At 37.2% G+C, this 17336-nt stretch overlaps 2 protein-coding genes across 8 annotated transcripts in view; one reads left to right on the top strand and one right to left on the bottom strand.

Moving 5' to 3' along the window:
* elovl1b (ELOVL fatty acid elongase 1b) overlaps positions 1–2120 on the bottom strand; it is a 39502-nt gene extending 37382 nt beyond the window's left edge. The window contains exons 1-2 of one of the 3 annotated variants that reach the window (XM_051911891.1): positions 2069–2120; positions 1719–1803 (exon numbers count right to left, since the gene is read on the bottom strand). The gene's annotated coding sequence lies outside the window, so the exon portion shown is untranslated. Of the gene's footprint in view, positions 1–1718; positions 1822–2068 lie in introns of those variants that run through there. The other 2 variants (XM_051911892.1, XM_051911895.1) reach the window with 2 other exon arrangements.
* A 778-nt stretch (positions 2121–2898) lies between these two features.
* mob3c (MOB kinase activator 3C) lies at positions 2899–15717 on the top strand. Of its 5 annotated transcripts, none has more exons than XM_051911897.1 (5): positions 2899–3029; positions 11352–11880; positions 13047–13249; positions 14622–14712; positions 15084–15717. In XM_051911897.1, exons 2-5 carry the CDS (start codon positions 11463–11465, stop codon positions 15128–15130), a joined length of 759 nt encoding a protein of 252 aa, XP_051767857.1. In that variant the 5' UTR covers positions 2899–3029; positions 11352–11462; the 3' UTR covers positions 15131–15717. The 5 variants fall into 5 exon arrangements, 4 of the variants coding, with proteins under 4 accessions (XP_051767857.1, XP_051767856.1, XP_051767858.1 ...); XM_051911896.1 differs by lacking the exon at positions 2899–3029 and adding an exon at positions 8696–9022 and having other exon boundaries at positions 11354–11880; XM_051911898.1 differs by lacking the exon at positions 2899–3029 and adding an exon at positions 8700–9022 and having other exon boundaries at positions 14667–14712.
* The last annotated feature ends 1619 nt before the right edge of the window (positions 15718–17336 follow it).

The raw sequence follows: 17336 nt of genomic DNA, 5'->3' as shown, positions 1-17336 counted from the left end.
GGGGTTTACATTAAAAATGCAATGTAGCAGAAGTATTCTCAAACAATTGTACTAAATGATTGAAGAAGTCCTGGACACGTCACCAGAGAGAGTCTGTTGTTTCACCGGAAGGTCCAGTTATGACATTTTGATTAAACATTATGAGGTCAAATGAAACAAGCATTGACGAATCATTCACAATAAGATTTATAATACACTTTTAGACAGATAGGGTGTACATTCATTTCATGCCGACTTTAAAGATTAATCTTATGAACTAATTCTATGCATTCCTTAGACATAATGTTCCAAAAAACCCTAGTGACTCAAAGGCAGCATTGCTTTGTTTTTTGTTTCTTTGCACACTGAAATATTACCAACAATGCATTCAACAGTATACCATCAAGTGAAACTTGACTAATATAAGTGTTCCTAGGCGATCTTTCTTCTTATAGTAACAGAACGCCTACCAGCCCAGAAAGAGAATGCAAAAGGTTAATGGGCGTTTACTGAATGTACAATCTTGGCAAGGTGTCATTCATCTCTTCGGAGGAAACTAACAGAACTGTAAAGAGGAAACTTGCAAAACACTTAGCAAGTGAAACAACGTTTCAACACTAACAGCTAAGGGCTCTTCTATTAGGATCGTTTAAAATATGATCTGCGTCTTTAAGGAGTATACAGCAGTATAAGGGGTTCATTCATTAAGCAAATAAATGGAAAACTAAACTTAAGACAAAATAAACATACATTGTGTTACATGGCACAACACTTATCTGTACAGTAAACACCTCTGTTTTTACTGTAAACAAGTTAGTAAATAAGCTTCTTATTTTAACATTACATAGCATTACCACGAGGGACTGGTCACCTTCACTTGTCTTTGTCCAAAGTCAAACATTTCTGAAAGGGAAATCACCTATTATAATACAGACAAGTGGTGCTTCAAGGGATAGTTCACCCGAAAATTACAATTCTGTCATCATTTAGGTTTATAATGACATGAGCCTGAGTAAATGAGCACAGAATTTTCCCTTTAAACTATAACTTGTAGTCTATTAAAACAATAGTCTGTCGGTTTGACACAAGTAACTTTATGAGATCTGAAAGAAGAGTGATTTAGTGTCTGTGTTTCATTAATATCAGTCCCCATTACTCTCAGATGAAACATATGCGTTTGTTTCTGTAGCTCAACTACATGGGTCTTGTAAGAGGGTTATTTCCAGGGTACACATTATAGCGTATACTTCGAATGCACTGTACGTCACTTCAGATAAAAACTGAGAGGCAACTTGACAAGGCACAAAAAAACAATCCAGCTATATAAACAAGCAGACACAGGAAGCATGGCCAACACAGGAAGACAGCTTGTGTCCACTCTGCGATCACAGCAAAATCGAGACTGCACTTTGACAAAAGCACAATATACACAAACGCTTTTGAAAAAAAAAAATGGATAGAAGTAAACTGAAAACCTAAATATTTATTGTAGTGTATGAGTCATGAAGGATGGTGAATAAACTTGAGTGTCTTCCATCACTAAACCACTTTTTAGAACTTTAAGTCTTCATCATTTATCTTTCTACACTGTTTATTGTTTTAATTTTAGAATAGAAAAATGCATTTCATTTTATGTATTAATATTACTTGTATATTTGCACTATTGGTATTTTACATTGTATAATTTCTCACTGTACGACGTTATACTGCAAATGGTTTTGGACTATGGAAAAACTCACCTGTAACGGGTTCAGCACTCGTTCTTTATCAACAGATCGTTTAAACGCCTTTGGCTCCTTCAGATCTCGTCTTCTTGCGACACACCTGAACAAAAGACAGGAAACAACGCGATCATGAGCTGATATTAAACCAATCGCTGCCCTTCAGAGGCGGAGTAAACAGAAGTCGCTGCACTCCTTCAAAATGTCACTTTTCTGCGTCAAACCACGTGTGAATAGAAATGTCATTGCACGAATTAACGACTTCACTGTTTATCTAACCCTGCACCACAAAAACACATGTTATTTTTTCTAAACTCTCCACAAATATTCCCCTCCTTCTCTATGTACATCTCTCGAGACCGACCAACCTGTAAAATGACGACGCAGGGTTGCCTCTCAGAGCTCTTCAGGTGGGAATGATGGTTCTATCGTCCTGCCTGGCTCCCGAAAACCAACTGCACTTTCGTGTTTTTCCTCAGGTGTTCTGTAGGTTCAACCCAGCCTTCTCAGAGAGAGCGTAGGCACAGGCTGTGTTTCCATACCTACTAACATGTCTACCTAGACTAGACTGGAATTTTTGGGCATCGTAAGCGTGGTGTGAGCGGCGCCTTTTCTGTCTAGGTAGGCAGCACAAGGTTTTGAGACACAACCATAGTGGTAAAACAGCCAGGTATACTACTGCACTTTTTTTTTTTTTTTTTAAATCATTTTACTCTCTTCGCACTCTCTTTATATACAGGCTAAGTGTGGTGTCAACAATATATATATATATATATATATATATATATATATATATATATATATATCCATCCATCCAGTGGCGGCTCGTCAGGGGGAGCACAGCCTACCCATAATTTTGAGGTGAAAATGGGAGAAAGACGATTTTATGTTAATAAAATTTTCCGTTATTCATTTCATTTCATGTCTCGGAAAGTGTATTTCGTGTTTGCAATTTCACCATTGTAACTAACATCTAAAATATTACTGCAGTCGGAACCACCGCAGCTATTCCCCTAACGTGCCGAATCTGCCGATGTAATTACAGTCGTTCGGAAAAGCCTCCTCTGATATATCAACCAATCATCGTATAGACGTAAATTACGTGATATTAGTTTGAATTGCTAGTGCTAATCAACCTTAATTATGGAGAGTAGAGATATTTAATAATTCATCAACAAATTTACCAAGATACCATTTGAGCAGCAGCTACAAGTTAAAAATGACTAAACGGCAGAATGTGCTTTTTAACTAAACGGCAGAATGTGCTCTTTTAACACGGACATTTAAAAGGGCAGAAGGATGGATTTTTTTCTTGAAGTGATAGGCTAGGTGAGTGAAATTATATTTGTATTTTCTTGCTGTAAATGAGTCATTTTCTTTTCTTTTCTTCGTTTCTATCTATCTATCTATCTATCTATCTATCTATCTATCTATCTATCCTTTCAATCTTGTCCTATTTGTCTATTCTTTCTATCTGTTCTGTCCATCTATTCGTTCCTTAAGGCAATGAGGCACACTCTCGAGAATTCTTGTTCTTACTGAAAGCTGTGGTACATGCCACTGTCTGCAGCTGATATGAAAATGAAAATGAAATATACATTAGTGGAACATTAGACATTCACTATTTTCATTCACTGCTTTGCTCTGTATTCCCTGATTAAATCTAAGGTACACCACAAAGTAGACTTTCTTCATGATTGGTAAGACATGTGTCTTTTTACTAAAGCATATTATTGTCATTCATGTTACATAAGTGAAAACATCCAGAATTGCATACACTAAGCTAAGGGTAATTGCTACACATATGACAAGCAAGATGACCAGCACAGATAAGATGCTTGAAATGATGTCGGGGCAATAGTTGAAATAGTTGCGCAGGATAACACAGTTCAGTAAACAGACATCATTCAGGGGCCTTTAATTAAACTCTGTAATTTATTTCTTTTTTTCATTCACCAAAAAAAAGTTAAATATTTGTATCAATTAATATTGCAAAATGAATCCCACAAGTTGTGAGACATATTGCATAATTTGTACATTTTAAAAACACATAAATTAACCTAGGCTAGAACGTGAGGTCGGGGTCATGTATTGCATGACAACGATGCCCTGCAGCGACCAAAGCCCAGTTTGATGAACATTGATGAAAGAGGTTTTAGTTTTGAAACATCTGGTTTCAGGTCATAAATCATCCAACTAAGGCACAGCCGGTTTAGGATGTTTTGCATCACAACAGAAAGAAATTTCAGGCTGCGTCACAAACATGCATATAAATTAGCAAACGTTGCAAAAAACCACTGGCACAGATTTCTTGAAGATCTAGTTTTTGATCTGTAACATAAAGATTTCAAATACAAACAACACACCCACTGTTGAAGAAATTCAGAAAATTGTAGAAATATTGCTCATAGATTTAGAATAGCAACCCACAAGACAAATTCTATGGCTTAAATGGGAAAACATTTTACTTTATTAATTTTTTTTTTTTTTTTTTTACAAAAAACTACTCTCACATACACCAGCACACATTCTTATGTAAATTTCTATTAATCATATTAATTAAGCATATCCTAATTATCTTCATTACTCAAGAGATAAAGATACTCAAAGTGTCTTAAAAAACTTTATAATCTTTCATAATGTATGCTTGTGCTTTTTACTTCATACTTAAAATTTAAACCCAATGTCAATGATTGCGCCACTGTTAATAATTTGGAAACTATATATTTCCATCTAGTGGTCACTAATGGTAATTACATTACTTCACAATTGTGTTTATAGTTATTTCTGGATAGTAACTGATTATATGTAATCTGGATAACGTAATCAGATTTCAAACATTAAATACTTAGATTATATTATGTTTTAAAGTACTCATCAGTTACCTTTTCATTGATTACAAGATTACTTCAAATTCAAAAGATGGCAATAAATTATTTAGAATTCATTGATTCTCCCTAATTATTCTTTTTGTCTTTTAAATTTTCTTTTCTAAAAAATACTTTTGCTTAGTTCAGAAAGTTTAGAAAGTCTTCCAGTTTTGTGGAATTGCACACACAGACTTGTCAGGCAATACATGGGAAATTAAGAGGCCACAAAGCATCAACAAATAAAATATTTCATCTTTTTGTTAGCTCTTGTTCTATCCAGACTGGACTATTGTAATGCTCTCTTGGCAGGCCTTCCAGCATGCACTGTCAAGCCTCTAAAAACTGATCCAGAATGCTGCAGCAAGACTGGTTTTTAACGAACCGAAGAGAGCGCATCTCACACCTCTATTCATCAGTTTGCATTGGCTGCCAATAGCTGCTCGCATTCAATTCAAGGCTCTAATGTTTGCCTACAGAACAACCACTGGCTGTGCATACTTCAGACGTATGCACCCTCCAGAAGCTTGCGTTCTGCAAGTGAACGGCGCCTTGTGGTGCCATCCCAAAGGGGCACAAAGTCACTCTCACGGACCTTCTCCGGGTCTGTTCCTGGCTGGTGGAATGACCTACCTATTTTCAAAAAAAGACTAAAGACATGTCTTTTTCGTCAACACTTGACCCAGTAATATTAGCACTTTTTATTTATATTTGACTTTTTTTTTCTTTCAATTTCTATTCTCTTTCTCCATCTATTTGTATATTTAAAAAAAAAAAAAAACCCTTGCTACGAGCACTTTACTGATGAAACTGTGACTTGACACGGCACTTGCATACTGTTGTACTCATGTTGATTTGATTGCTTCTACTATTCTTATTTGTAAGTCGCTTTGGAGAAAAGCATCTGCTCAATGACTAAATGTAAATGTAGTTAGTGTTTTATTTTGATTGTTTTTATCTTAAAATGACTTCTTCTTTGAATTAAACAATGTTAAGATTTGATTAATTATAATTTAATTTAATCAAATTAATTTGATTTAATTAGCTTTTCATCAGTTTATGAACCCTCTGCAGTTCCTTCCTTCCCAAGCCAGTAGGGCTGTGAATATTTGGGTAGACAACGAATCGATTCGATTCACGATTCGTGTTCGATTCGATTCAAGAATGATTTTTGCAAATTCAGAATGATTCGATTCGAGACGATTCACATTAAAATTCGATGCGATTCGATTAATTCGATTTGATTCTGCATTTTTATATGCATTCTTAGGGTTATTGAAATGCTTCCCCCATTTGTAGAAATTCACATAAGCCAAAATTTTAAAAGGCTTTAAAAGTATTGTTAGTAACTAGTATTGTAACTTTTCTTCACGGAATAGTTATAAAAGCCCTCTTTGTCCTCTTTATACTGAACATTTTCCTTACGATGATTCTGAAAGAAAACGCGCTGTGTTTCTACTGTTGCTATAGGAACGAACACAAATTTAATGCGTATCTGATTGATAGATAAACCGCGCGCTCTTATTTCAGTGTTGATAATGTTGTAGTTGTTTCAGCAGTTTCTTTCGTACATTTAGTTTAACAACATTACGTTAAATTTAATTAATCAGTCTTTGGAACTGTGCGTAGGCATTTAGACACTTACATTATGTGTTTGCTCCATCCGTGCAATAAATGCGCGCCCTTGAATAAGCGGGGTTTTACTTCAACTGCTCAGGTAATGTCAATGGTATGACCCATTTCTGTAAAACGTCAGTATTTTAGACGTCAGAAAATAACGGTGACGTTTCCATGAAAGCGTTTTATTTCAACAGTAGTGACCACGCATGACTTGACAGCTTTATCAATGACTTGAGCAGTTTGACTCAGGACTATTACTGTTTCGAGAGAGAGCTGTCATCTGCTCATGTGAATCGCAGTGGCCGTCCTGAGGAGAGCTCAAACGTAGGCTGCTCAAAAATGTGTCAATAAGCGCTACGGACGGAGCGCGAGAGCAATCCAGTGAAAGGCGGTAAAGAGTGCAGCGCGTGTCTGTGAAGGAGAGCTGTGAGAGCGCGAATGACGGTGCACAACGTCTCCCATCAATTCGCGCATGTAGTAATTTAATGTTTATATATTTTAAAGCACAGAATCGCTATCGAATTGCATTATACATAAGCATTATACATCGATTATCGACCGAAATGAACGATTCACGATTCAAAAAACATGGGCTGTGTCCGAAATCGCCCCCCATACCCTTAAATAGGGCACTATTTGAGGGGACAGCCATTTGTAGTGGTGTCCAAAACCATAGTGGACTATGTTGAGTGCACTCATTCAATCCCACAATGCACCGCAATAACAAGTGTACAACCGATGCACGCTCAACGGCTAGAGAATACGCATAATGGCACTGCGAGAGTCGCGCGCTGAATGAATTCCCATGTCTTACCAGGAGATGGCGCCCGCAGCTGAATCAATCATCCATTCATTTTCCAAACCGCGCTGGTCCAGCATTATCATACAGGTATAAATTCCTTTTTAATTAATCATTAAATCGTTTAAAAGGTTTGAACATGCTAGTTCAACATAAATATTCATTACTACTGGAGCTGCCAGTTTGCTACATTTCAAAAGATTATTCAACAGCAGCACAAACTATGCGAAATCGGCAGCCCTTCCGGTGCACTCAGTGTCCGAATTCACTCACTCATTTCATTCACTCCTTCAAGTGGACTATATTGGTGGAGTAATGTAGAGAATAGTGAATGAGGCTATAGGGGGCGATTTCGGCACAGATGGATACTGTAGTATGACCAAAATAAGAATTTTCACCAGAAAATGTCATCTGAACAAGTAATTAACAAATCTGCCACTTTTGTTCTGACCAACTGAGAAAAAAACGATATTAGAATAAATCACGCTACCAATGGTAATTAAATCTAACGATCGCTTAGCTCATATCACATTAAACTGTGCAAATTATTATTATTGTTATACTTTTTCTCAAATTGTTAAGGTTAACAACATCAGCATTGCGTGTGTATTAGCATTACCTGTAGATTTCAATTTCTGTACAGTCTAATCTCTAATTGTCTATTTGTCATACCATACAATCCTCCATCAAAATGATAAGTTTAATTATTGCAGCTGCTGTGATAAAAAGGCTATAAATGATCTGCCACTTGCAGCATCCTTCCATAGCCTACTAGCTTGGACTCCTCCTTATGTAAACAGACTTAATGTAATGATGCAAAGACAAACGGCGGCATGCTCAAATTTCCCGTGGAAACCTACAAGTACCACTTAAATTATAAAACATTATTACAAGCTTACCATTGTGAATCGGGCTAAGGTAAGGAGATAGTTTTGAACACTGACTGGTTATGTACTTGCTCAAAAAATTGATTTTTTTAACAAACAAAAAAGTTACGCACTGTAGCTTTAATGCACTTCATGTTGTTGATGACAAAAAATGGAATCATTTTTCTTTCTCTTTGTATTTTTTTATCATTATGGTACAAGATAAACTTTATACTATGTGTTATAAACAAGTTAGTTCAAAAGTAATCTAAAAGTAATCAAAAGTAGTCAGATTACATAACCTAAAATGTGTAATGTAATAGATTACATTACTAACTTTTTATCATGTAATTTGTATTCAGTAAAAGACTACAATTTGCAAGTAAGTTTTTTTTTTCTTCTGATTTTATTTATTTATCCATTTTAAGTTAAAAAACAAATTATCTAAGGATAAATACAAATTATCTGTAACAAACTTGGTAAGTTTGGCACTTCACAGTGAATTATAAACAAATATTATTTATCATATTTAATAATGTATTTGATATTTTAACATTACTAAATTAAAATAATAATAAAAATAATAATAAAAGTTAGTGAAAAATATGTTCCAAATGTTCTAAATAGATTTAGGTGGTCTGAGAAAGTGTGAAGCTTGGAGTAATGGGCAAACTGGGATACAGTCCTCTTGTTTGAAGTTTCCATTCATACTGAAGCCCAAACACAACAAAGTTTGGGGGGTGTGGTGCTGGGCAGGGCAAAGGATGTGGCTTGACGTGGGACTGGACTTCACAAACTGCTGCTCCTCCCACCACCACCAATGAAATCTTTTTCTTTTAACTTTACACTGCCCCTGAGCACACATGACGCACACACAGGCACACAAAAACAGACAACAGGGCCTACCAGACAAAATCAGGATATGACATCATACACAGGAAGAGAAGCCAAGTGACTTTTCAGCTTGTTTTTTTTTTATTCTAAACTGTATTCCTAACTGAGTTTTGGAGGGATAAGACCGGCTGATGAGTGGGAAAGAGAAAGGATCCTCACAAGACAATTTGGATTTGAGCTGTTCCCTCTTGGAAAGAACAGGAGACAGAGGAATTCTTTTCAAGTTTCCCACAACATTCCAAGTGTCTAGAGCGGGACTAAAGCCAGGTTCTTTAGGTAGGGACCTTACAATCTGCATTTTTACTTTTCCTCCCTCTGTTTAATAAGATGCTAATTTTGTTTTCATGATCTGTGATAATGTTGTAATGTCAGAGCTCATGTGCCGTGGGGGCTCAGAGAAAGCGTGATCAGACACGTCAGTGTTTGACGTGATTGTTGGAGGGGGTGGATAAATAACTCCTCTGTCCTTTGGTTCCTTACATATATGAATTGAGTTAAATCCAACCTCTACAACTGAGTACTTTTGGTATTTGTTATTCTAAAATCTTTACTTTAACTACCTGAAAAAACTGAAAGGATATTATCACTTAGGTTAGAAAACAGTGATATGTTGATTTTATAGAATTGAAAAATATATAAAAGAGTGACAATGTAGGCTTTTTAAGTGCATTTTAATTGTGTGAAAATACCGTGATATGCATTATCAGTTACAGCAACTAATGGCAGAAACAGACTTATGAGACATCTAAAATGTTCCTGCGAAATATATCTCAATATGGGCTATGAGGGTTGTGCAGAAAATGGTGATTTAACTGGTTTGGTTCTCTAGTAATGGGAGGAGAATGAAAGATAGAGGTAAAGAAAAACAAGACTTATCAAATAGACAAAGAAAGGATGGACTCAAACACGGATATACTGCCAGGACGTTAAATGAAAACAGAGAGGCAGGGTTTGATTGTACGGCTGAAGAGAAACTTTAAAATCCCTCCAACACTTATCTCATTTCAGCCACTTCGAACAAACACAGGAAGTTATGAAAATGGTGATATGGCTAAAATAACACAAAGGGAAACTAAATGCATAGAGATAATTAAATTAATTGTTTGTTTGTAGTGGTCTGTTTATGGAGTTTATATGCATACCATTCAAAAGTTTGGGGCTCAGTAAGATTTTATTTTATTTTTTTAAGAAATAAATACTTTTATTCAGTATATATACTCATATATCGTTCAGGCATAACATTATGACCACTGACAGGTGAAGTGAATAACACTATCTCTTCATCACAGCACCTGTTAGTAGGTGGGATATATTAGGCAGCAGGTGAACATTTTGTCCTCAAAGTTGATGTGTTAGAAGCAGGAAAAATGGGCAAGCGTAAGGATTTAAGCGAGTTTGACAAGGGCCAAATTGTGATGGCTAGACGACTGGGTCAGAGCATCTCCAAAACTGCAGCTCTTGTGGGGTGTTCCCGGTCTGCAGTGGTCAGTATCTATCAAAAGTGGTCCAAGGAAGGAGCAGCGGTGAACCGGCGACAGGGTCATGGGCGGCCAAGGCTCATTGATGCACGTGAGGAGCGAAGGCTGGCCCGTGTGGTCCGATCCAACAGATGAGCTACTGTAGCTCAAATTGCTCAAGAAGTTAATGCTGATTCTGATAGAAAGGTGTCAGACACAGTGCATCTCAGTTTGTTGTGTATGGGGCTGCATAGCCACAGACCAGTCAGAGTGCCCATGCTGACCCCTGTCCACAGCCGAAAGCACCAACAGTGGCCACGTGCCACTAGAACTGCAGTGGAAGAAGGTGGCCTGGTCTGACAAATCATGTTTTCTTTTACATCACGTGGATGGCCATGTGCGTTGGTTACCTGGGGAGCACTTGGCATCAGGATGCACTATGGGAAGAAGGCAAGCCGGCCGAGGCAGTGTGATGCTTTGGGCAATGTTCTGCTGGGAAACCTTGGGTCCTACCATCCATCTGGATGTTATTTTTACACGTACCACCTACCTAAGCATTGTTGCAGACCATGTACACCCTTTCATGGAAACAGTATTCCCTGGTGGCTGTGGTCTCTTTCAGCAAAAATGGTTCAGGAATGGTTTGAGGAGCAAGTTTGAGGTGTCGACTTGGCCTCCAAATTCCCTAGATCACAATCCAATCGAGCATCGGTGGGATGTGTTGAACAAACAAGTCCGATCCATGGAGGCCCCACCTCACAACTTACAGGACTTACAGGATCTGCTGCTAACATCTTGGTGCCAGATACCACAGCACACCTTCAGGGTCTAGTGGAGTCCATGCCTTGACGAGTCAGGGCTGTTTTGGCAGCAAAAGGGGGACCAGCACAATGTTAGGAAGGTGTTTATAATGTTATGCCTGATCGGTGTGTGTGTGTGTGTGTGTGTGTGTGTGTGTGTGTGTGTATATATATATACACACACACACACACACACACACACACACACTAGTAACTGTCTAGATTTAGGCACAGCAAGGGTGACAAGTGTGTCATGGTTATTGTCATAAATGTTTTCTCTTTTCTCTCTATTTATAATCTCTTTCATATATATATGACAGGCATTTCTTTACTTTTTCTGCTTTCTAGAGACTTCCTCATTGGATGGGACGAGGGCCCAGGGAATCATAAGAGTCAACAATCACAACTATCCAGATCCTGACTGGATCTGACTCCTCCATCACCCTGCTCAGTTCAGCAATGGCTCTGTGCTTGGGTCAGGTTTTCAGCAAAGACAAAACATTCCGGCCTCGAAAGCGATTTGAACCGGGAACCCAGCGTTTTGAGCTGTACAAAAGAGCCCAAGCGTCTCTGAAATCAGGCCTGGACCTGAGGAAAGTGGTACAGCTGCCAGATGGGGAGAACATTAATGACTGGATAGCTGTGCACGTGGTGGATTTCTTCAATCGTATCAATCTCATCTACGGGACCGTGAGTGAGTTCTGCACTGAGAAGAGCTGTCCTATCATGTCCGGAGGGCCACGTTATGAATACAGGTGGCAGGATGGGGATCAATACAAGAAACCCACCAAGCTGCCTGCTCTTATATACATGAACCTCCTGATGAACTGGATCGAGTCACTCATCAATAATGAGGACATCTTTCCTACACGAGTAGGTGTGTGATGTCAAATATGTTTTTCAGACATCTTCATTGCTCTGATAGGGCTACTAGTGCAGTCTGTCAATGGCATGACACTCATTTATTTTTTTTTAATTGCTAAATTAATCGTTATATATATTATGTTATACGTTATATATAAAATATATTTTTTAGAGGGCATAAAGTGCCCTAAATAAATATCAGGGTCATATAACTGTCCTATCATAATGAAGAAACATGCCTTATTAAAAGAATGAAATTCTTGAAAAGAAAACCTTATTGAGTAGCATTATCTTTTATTAGAAATAATTTTTTAACAAAACTGCTTCCCTGCTTATTAATATATTTAAAAAAACATTTGAGTCATAGTTCAACCAACATTTGTTCAACCAAACATTTTCAGAAAACTAAACAAAATACAAAACAGGAAATTATATCATAAAGCAGAAACCTGCTGACTGTGTCAAGGTCCCTTAAATAATTCAATAATTTTTATGAATTAACATTTTTTTAATATAAAAAATACCTTAAAATATATTTATCACATGACACAGTATAAGAAAAAAATGTTATTGGTTTATGGTTACAACACATTTTTTGAGTCATAAAACTGCAACTTTTCAAAACATGAAACCAACATGAATACAAAGAGTACATTTCTTTGTGTTTTAAACTAGATTTTAACAAAGTTTTCCTATCTTTTCACACTCCTATATTTGTAACCTTTTTACTGTTTCAGTAAGTAGCTTTGAATAGCTTAGCATATTAATAAATGAGTATGCAAATAAAAGGAATTAGGACAAAAATATTTAGATAGAAATATTAATGGATAACTGGGTTGAGAAATTATCCAGTTAAGTTTCTCAGGAATTGCTGTATAATTCTTGGCCAGGGAACACTAGACATACTTCTGTCTGAAAAAAAAAAAAAAAAAAAATAGCTGGATAGAGTTACAGAAGCTATACTTAAGCACTGCCAACAATTCATAATTCCACAGGCTGAACTTTTCGCTGAAACCCTTGAGACATACTCAGTAGGCTTTTTTCTCCTTAAATACCATTTGAATTTTCTCATGGAAAAAAAATCATGGAGCACAAGTCTACCATCTTAAAATGTGTTTATGATACAGTGCAATACAATGCGATGTGATAAGGGTGACACTGGTTTTCTTCTGTTTTTAGGAGTCCCTTTTCCAAAGAACTTTCAGCAGGTGTGCAAGAAGATTCTGAGTCGGTTGTTTCGGGTGTTTGTACATGTGTATATCCATCACTTTGACATGATCTGTAGTATGGGGGCTGAGGCTCATATCAACACCTGCTACAAACACTACTATTTCTTCATCTCTGAGTTCAGCCTTATTGACCACTCGGAGCTGGAGCCACTGGTGAGAGAGCTGCACTTTCATTACTGTTATAGAGCAGAGGGGCATGATTGTTATTGACTGACTCTCAATGAAGTAATAATGATTGTTAGTAGACACAAGGATGATAGAGGCCATCAGTGTTGGGGGTAACGCATTACAAGCAGTGCTCAAACTGAGGGGGGGCTGGGGGGATCCGGGACCCCCCATAAGATATGATTCAATTCGAGCGCTGATTACAAGTAACGCAAGATAGGTAATCTCAGATTACTTTTTAAACGAGTAATGCATTAATTTTCTAAATTTACAGTAAAATATCTGATTTACTTTTTCAAAGAAGTAACGCAAGTTACTTTTTTTTCCCATTTATTGACTGACACCTCTCCTGTCCCCATGTTGAGAGAAATCAGAAGTAAGTGTAGAGGTGTTGTATGTGCTGTGTAAACATGATGGTTATTGTAATTCTGGACTAAATGTGAGCAGGCATTTACTCAACTCACTTTCACAATAACAGATTCAGTATTCCTCAAAATGAATAAAAACAGTGAAATGTAAACTCAGAAAATTATGCAAACCTACAATAATTAAACATTTTAAAGGATTAGTTCATTAGTTAACCCAAGCTTTACTCACCCTCAAGCCATCCTAGGTGTATATGACTTTCTTCTTTCTGATGAACACAATCTGAGTAATATTAATAAACATCCAGCCTTTATAATGGCCGTGAACGGGACCAACGAGTATGAAGCTCAAGAAAGTGCATCCATCCATCATAAATGTAGTCCACACGGTATATCCATTATCAAATATCCATTTTTAACAAGTTTTAAAGTAAAATATCTAGCTTCCGCCAGACCGAAGAAACTTACGAAGAAAGTGTAACGCCTCTCACAGTTCAAAATACACTACGTCCTACGCCTTCCGTATTCAACTTACGACAAAAACATTTAACTTTTTTGTAAGTTAAATGTGAAAGGTGGTCTGGCAGAAGCTAGATATTTTACTTTATAAATTGTTAAATATATATTTTTCTTATAAAAAACACATCACTTCGGTTCAGAAGGCCTTTATTAACCCCCGGAGCTGTGTGGAGTACGTTTATGATGGATGCACTTTCTCTCTTCACAACTCCTATTGTGTTATTCAGAAAGAAGAAAGTTATATACACCTAGGATGGCTTGAGGGTGAGTAAAGCTTGTGGTAATTTTCATTTTAAAGTGAACTAATCCTTTAAATTACACAAATTTGTATTTAATCTCACTTTATTAACCAATGTCTTTGCTGCTGACCTTTGATGATCCAATTCAACTGTACCAATAGGTAAAAGATTGGTTTAGAGAAACATCACATTTGTGTTCCATTTTTTTTTTTTTTTTTTTTTTATTGCTGAAGTAAGAAGGTTGAACTTTCTTCTCTTGCGTCCTATTCTTCTGCTATCCAGAATGGCAGCACAGCTGAAAGTTTGAGCTGCACCCTCTACTGTACAGGTGTGAATTTGCATTTCCTTCAGCCGGAGGATTATTCATTTCACTTTTGGTGTGAAAGGGCCTTAACATTTGCCAAAAAAAAAAGAACTTTTATATGTTATAAAAAACAAAAAAAAAACAAACAAGCAAGCCTACGTAAAACAACTTACCATAAAAAGTGACACAATTAGTTACTTTTTTAGGGAGTAACACAATATTGTAACGCATTACTTTTGAAAGTAACTTTCCCTTACATTGGTGGCAGTTAGTGTCTTAAAGCAGAATGTACTCAGCCTTAGCTAACTTGCCAGTTTTATGAACAACAATGCTGACAACACATTGCAAATGTGGTATGTTTGTCCTGATAATTGGGTCTTTTTTTGTCTTTACAGAAAGAAATGACAGAGAGGATCTGCCACTGAAAGATGTGGAGGATTGATGTGCATCCAAAAGCACAAAAAACTTCAAACATTCAGACCAAAAGAATAATGTACTTGAGGTCTGATCTAAGACCAGGCGAGATCTAAGACTCTCAAATGTGCTAAACTGCAATACAACTTTGCTTCAATATTTCAGAAATACTATGTGTCCAGAAATTCAGTACATGTTCTAGAGACAGTAAATGTTTAAATAATATATGTCAGATTGTGCAGTATTGATATGAAATGATACATTGATTGCTTAGTATTCTGCATATATTTTTGAGCATTTCACAATGTGACTTCAACGATACTTTAAAAATATTTGTCCCTGAGGGAAACTTGTCTTGAAATGGCATGTCTAAAACTTCTGCTAAGTGTGAGATGTTACATTCTTGCTCTGTTGAGTCTGTGCCAGTGCAGGGGCGGAAGCCTTTGATAGTATTTTTATTTAACCAGGGTATGTGCAGTAAGAAACTATTACCATAGCTGGTGAATGATGATGAATAGTACTCCACAGTATTGTTCTTATTTCAGGACATTTTGATGTGCTGTTTTTGCTATTGTATTTTTGCATGCAAGTTTAAAATACAAACATTTTAAATGACTCTCTTCTTTTTCATTTTTTAAAAACTGGATGGGAAAATACAAACCAGAAGTTTCTCATAACATCACTTTCAGACATTCATTGTACGTAGCCTTCCTTAGTAGCCTATACTGCAACTCTTTATTACAGTATCCATACAATTGACCATATGCACGGTTACTTCCTTGTCGTTAAGCCAGCTTGGACATTTCCAGTGAACTGTTAGCTGATCATTCTGTACTCGCTGTACATCGACACAAAACCATCAGTGGTTGACCTTTTAATGTTGTATTCGTATTTTAATACAGTTATCACATTTACCTAATTTGCCAAAAAAAAGTTTTATTGATTGTAATAAAGACAAAGCTATTGGGACCGTTTAAGAAATGCCGTGTCTGTAATTAGACACGCACACACATTTTTTTCCAGCACTTCAAAGTTTATTTTTAATGTGATGACCACAAACATTATTTGTTCATCCTTCTGAGATAGTCCCCATTTGTAAAACCGAACGTTTCAAAATGTAGGAAATCCAACTTTTGATAGAAAGCACTTTTATTTAAAAACAAAAAAGACATTAATTACCATTATAACCAGCAGGTGGCAGCAGAAATTTGCACATACAGTGGGTACGGAAAGTATTCAGACCCCCTTAAATTTTTCACTCTTTGTTATATTGCAGCCATTTGCTAAAATCATTTAAGTTCATTTTTTTTCCTCATTAATGTACACACAGCACCCCATATTGACAGAAAAACACAGAATTGTTGACATTTTTGCAGATTTATTAAAAAAGAAAAACTGAAATCACATGGTCCTAAGTATTCAGACCCTTTGCTGTGACACTCATATATTTAACTCAGGTGCTGTCCATTTCTTCTGATCATCCTTGAGATGGTTCTACACCTTCATTTGAGTCCAGCTGTGTTTGATTATACTGATTGGACTTGATTAGGAAAGCCACACACCTGTCTATATAAGACCTTACAGCTCACAGTGCATGTCAGAGCAAATGAGAATCATGAGGTCAAAGGAACTGCCTGAAGAGCTCAGAGACAGAATTGTGGCAAGGCACAGATCTGGCCAAGGTTACAAAAAAATTTCTGCTGCACTTAAGGTTCCTAAGAGCACAGTGGCCTCCATAATCCTTAAATGGAAGATGTTTGGGACGACCAGAACCCTTCCTAGAGCTGGCCGTCCGGCCAAACTGAGCTATCGGGGGAGAAGAGCCTTGGTGAGAGAGGTAAAGAAGAACCCAAAGATCACTGTGGCTGAGCTCCAGAGATGCAGTCGGGAGATGGGAGAAAGTTGTAGAAAGTCAACCATCACTGCAGCCCTCCACCAGTTGGGGCTTTATGGCAGAGTGGCCCGACGGAAGCCTCTCCTCAGTGCAAGACACATGAAAGCCCGCATGGAGTTTGCTAAAAAACACCTGAAGGACTCTCTGGTCTGATGAGACCAAGATAGAACTTTTTGGCCTTAATTCTAAGCGGTATGTGTGGAGAAAACCAGGCACTGCTCATCACCTGTCCAATACAGTCCCAACAGTGAAGCATGGTGGTGGCAGCATCATGCTGTGGGGGTGTTTTTCAGCTGCAGGGACAGGACGACTGGTTTCAATCGAGGGAAAGATGAATGCG

Source organism: Ctenopharyngodon idella, chromosome 11 (assembly GCF_019924925.1).
Source record: "Ctenopharyngodon idella isolate HZGC_01 chromosome 11, HZGC01, whole genome shotgun sequence".
Lineage (NCBI taxonomy): Eukaryota > Metazoa > Chordata > Actinopteri > Cypriniformes > Xenocyprididae > Ctenopharyngodon > Ctenopharyngodon idella.
Note: the sequence above shows the minus strand (reverse complement) of the source record. Positions and strands in the feature narration are given on the sequence as shown.

What these genes read in the sequence shown, in the direction of transcription:
- mob3c (XM_051911897.1), top strand. Translation starts at nt 11,463, where the DNA reads ATGGCTCTGTGCTTGGGTCAGGTTTTCAGCAAAGACAAAACATTCCGG. An exon ending in ACTCGGAGCTGGAGCCACTG is followed by an intron (nt 13,250 to 14,621) that starts GTGAGAGAGCTG and finishes TGCTGAAGTAAG; the next exon opens with AAGGTTGAACTTTCTTCTCT. An exon ending in CTGCACCCTCTACTGTACAG is followed by an intron (nt 14,713 to 15,083) that starts GTGTGAATTTGC and finishes TTGTCTTTACAG; the next exon opens with AAAGAAATGACAGAGAGGAT.